Below are 3,669 nucleotides of genomic sequence, written 5' to 3'. Positions count from 1 at the left end.
AACAGTCAATGTATGACAGCTTTTGTCTGTTGTGATTATAATCTGACATACACGTCAGTACACGTAAGGCGGAGGTCACACCTATTAGCATATTCTAGTGTGAATCATTGTTGACACGTTTAAAGTTCTTTGTTTAAGTGGCAGGAAAATGAAACACTATGGTCACACACTTGATTGTCTTTTAGATTTTTAATAGTTTGGAGGATCTTTGTATTTGTGTCGAGTGTGAGATGCAACCAAACAGGGACCTGCACAAAACTACCATTCCTCAAGAACTGACTTACTAATATTTAACTATCCATACCCAGTGTTTAAAAATGTTTTGGGTTGTACTGACTGATTTATTCTCCCTGTCCTCCTCTGCAGCTTTCAACAAGGAGCAGGAGAAGGAGAAGAACCTGGAGGAGGAGCGCAGCGTCCCCCAGTCAGCCTTCCTGGGCCCCACGCTGTGGGACAAGACCCTGCCCTACGATGGTGACACCTTCCAGCTGGAGTACATGGACCTGGAAGAGTTCCTGTCTGAGAACGGCATCCCCTCTAGCCCCTCCCACCACCACCACCACCACAACCAGCACCAACCACACGCTCCACAACGCCAGCCGCCAATCATGCCTCAAGCCCCGCCCACGCCTGCGCCCTCGGTGATGGACCTCAGCAACCACGCCTCAACCTCCGTACACACGAGCGTCGTCTCTCCAAACTGCCTCCACAGCAGCCCGGCAAGAGCAGGTAACACAAAATTATACACAATTCCACACATTACTGACGTTTTCATTTCAGCCTCAGCTGCGTTTGTCTGTTTTATATTTATTTACGTATGTTTTGTTTGTTTGCCGTTGGGGCAAACAATTACTTTACTCTGACTTGGTCTCCTTCAGCTAGAGAAAGTTACCAAACATTCTTAGAAAAGTCCATTAGAGTCTTACAATTAGCCTGGTTATTTGGTTTTAGGTGCAGATAAAGCAGAGTGTCATCTGCATAGCAGTAAAAGCAAATTTGTAGGGAGAAAATAACAATGTCAAGGATGGATTGTTGAGGAACCGCACAAGAAATACCGGGTATGAAGGATGACAATGATTGGATGAATCATCTGTCTATCACTGTCTAACACAAGCAAACTTCAACCAGTCAGATCAATAACCATGTAACACTGTCAAACTCTTACTAAAGTCAGGCAGGAAAAGAAACAAGATATTTTCCATCGAGAAAAACCTTTAGTTCTATGTTCTTCTTGAAGAACCTCTAGCTAACCTTTTTAGCAGCCATAGCTGTCAGTAGTTCTTCAAAGGATGCTGATTGGTCCGAACCACTGTGGTTGGGCGCAAGTGTGTAGACTAAAGCCTGGCAAGATGGATTCTTGTGTGATCTCAGGATCTTGCGAGTCCAGCTGCCTTGCAAGGTTAGTCGAAACCCTGAGATAGTATAGTATCACAAGAATCTTGGAAAACTGCATTTTTCTGGTATTTCAACAAATCAACAAATTGATTAAGTGACTAATCATTTCAGCTCTAGTTCAAGAGACTGGTAATAAACTTTCAGACCACAAAAAACGAATGGAAATCAATAGATGTCGGGACCTTGAGGAGAAATAGCCATGAACCTAAAACTCTACAACATCTAATTAACAATGAAAAGCAAACATATGCTTTACATGATTTATAGCAAACACAGGTGTGTTCCTTTCAATGATCACCTGCTCTTTTCTTCACCTGCTAATTTTTTTACTCTTCAGTTAAAGAAGAGCTGCTACAGAGCATTACTTTGAGCAACTAGTTTTCCTCTTTGCTACCACTCGTCTCACTCTGAAAAACAAAAGAAAAGTCATTCATCTCTTTCATCGTGAGTTGTAGCTGCTGTGGGAGGACAAGTTTTTCAGTGCTTTGTCCTGTTGAGTGATTAGCAGTGATGGATGAATGATGGATAAACAGGCTTCAGACAGTCAAGCAGGAGACATTCACGGCTGCAGTTTTTGTTTAGAAAAATTCAGTAATGTTGAAAAATCTCACTCGACGACCAGTTTGCAACCGAGGAGGAGGAATCAGTTAAAAGTAGTTTGTTGGTTCCCCTGAATGGAAACAGTTAGAAAAATTACTTTGAGCCGTAGCTGAAAATCGATTATCTGGACTCTCAGCTGGGCTGTAGTTAAATACTACTGAGGTCACATGAACTGTATTTTTGCAAGGGTTTAGCCAGTGCCTGAAATGGGCTGGTACCATGAGTAGCAGCACTTCTGATTTTTGTCCACATAAGTACCCTTACTACTTATAGAGTACTACCACCTCTGGTGAGCATGGCCTGACCCACTACAGGAAATTTCAAAATAGAAGGTTTGGTCGAAGGGTTAGCACTATTGAATATCAGCTGACACACTGTGGACTGACCAATCACAGTTTAAACCTGTTCAATATAACTACACAGTTGCAACGCTGTCAAGTACTGAAAGCTGAAATTGAACGTCTAGTTTGGGTCTTCTTTACTTAATTGACTTATAGTTAGTTAAAGCAGGGAATATAACTTTTGAAATAAACTTATACTTCCTCACAAATTAAAATTCATAAGCAATAAAACACACCAATACACTCAGCCTGGTATGACCAGTAACTTATGGTGTCTAGTTTAGCAAAGTTTAAATATTGCTGTGAAATAAACATTAATGAGTCAGCTATTTCTGACTTTGACTTAAACTCAATTGTAAAAAAAAAAAAAAAAAGTTTATTCATTTTAAATTAAGATATCAAAAAAGTACAGTTTGTACAGTATCAGATAGTTTCTGATTTAACTTTACAATTTACAAGTGCTTCGACTTTGGTTTGTTTAGATTGCTTAAGGTTTTTGTATCGGTACTGAAACTTTGGTTTAAAATAATTAAAGTGTGTGTAGGGGGCCTGATGACCTGGTCCTGGCTCCGGCCCTGGTTGCCAGGAGACTGAATGATCAATAAATCTTTTGATCCAGGGCTGCTGCTGCCAATAACGCTGATGGCAGTGCAGCTTCTGTGGTCACATCTAACATTTCACCATAGTTTTTAAAGTTGTCTTTGCACGTGATGCTCCATCCTGCCTGCTAATCTTGTTTGTGAAGACAACATCAGAGAAAGTTAAAATCTGTAACTGACAACGGTGCAAAGGTGAGATGAGCTCAGGTGCAGTCCGATGCGATCTCAGAGGGGGGAGGTAGTAACACTCGCTCTGCTCTGCACCGCGAGGAAAATACGTCTGCCCCAGACACCAAGAGTGAGAGAAGTGTCGCATTCAACACCTTGCCATGTCCTGGCCTCAGCAAGGGTGTGTGTGAGGGCGAGAACTTCCGCTTTAATTCTTCTACTCAGCCCGTGTTCCTCATGTGTAGAAGAAGAAAACAAGCCGTCCTCTCACAGCGTGTAGAGACATGTGACTCGCTGCTGTGTGTGTGTGTGTCTGTGTGTGAGTGTGTGTGTGTGTGTGTGTGTGTGTGTCTGTGTGTGTCTGTGTGAGACTGGTGTTTTAAGAACATAGTGTTCTCTCCAGAAGTAGGCCAGTGGGCGGCAACCCTCACATCAACACACAAGTTTCCATCTCTGTGTTTACATTCACATCAGCTAATAATCCACACACATGCACGCACACGCACACACACGCGCACACACACACACACACACACACACACACACACACACACCTAGTTCGATAT

General features: G+C 42.4%; 1 protein-coding gene across 2 annotated transcripts in view; it reads left to right on the top strand.

The window, feature by feature from the left end:
* The first annotated feature begins 302 nt into the window (after nt 1-302).
* The window catches only part of LOC118328305 (hepatic leukemia factor-like), a 13,711-nt gene continuing 10,344 nt past the window's right edge, over nt 303-3,669 (top strand). For both annotated transcript variants that reach the window (XM_035661982.1, XM_035661974.1), the window contains exon 1: nt 303-729. In XM_035661982.1, coding sequence (XP_035517875.1) covers nt 318-729 — 412 coding nt within the window. In that variant the 5' untranslated portion in view covers nt 303-317. The remainder of the gene's footprint in view (nt 730-3,669) is intronic.

This window comes from Morone saxatilis, unplaced genomic scaffold (assembly GCF_004916995.1).
Source record: "Morone saxatilis isolate NCDOM2014 unplaced genomic scaffold, NCSU_SB_2.0 Contig1, whole genome shotgun sequence".
Lineage (NCBI taxonomy): Eukaryota > Metazoa > Chordata > Actinopteri > Moronidae > Morone > Morone saxatilis.
Note: the sequence above shows the minus strand (reverse complement) of the source record. Positions and strands in the feature narration are given on the sequence as shown.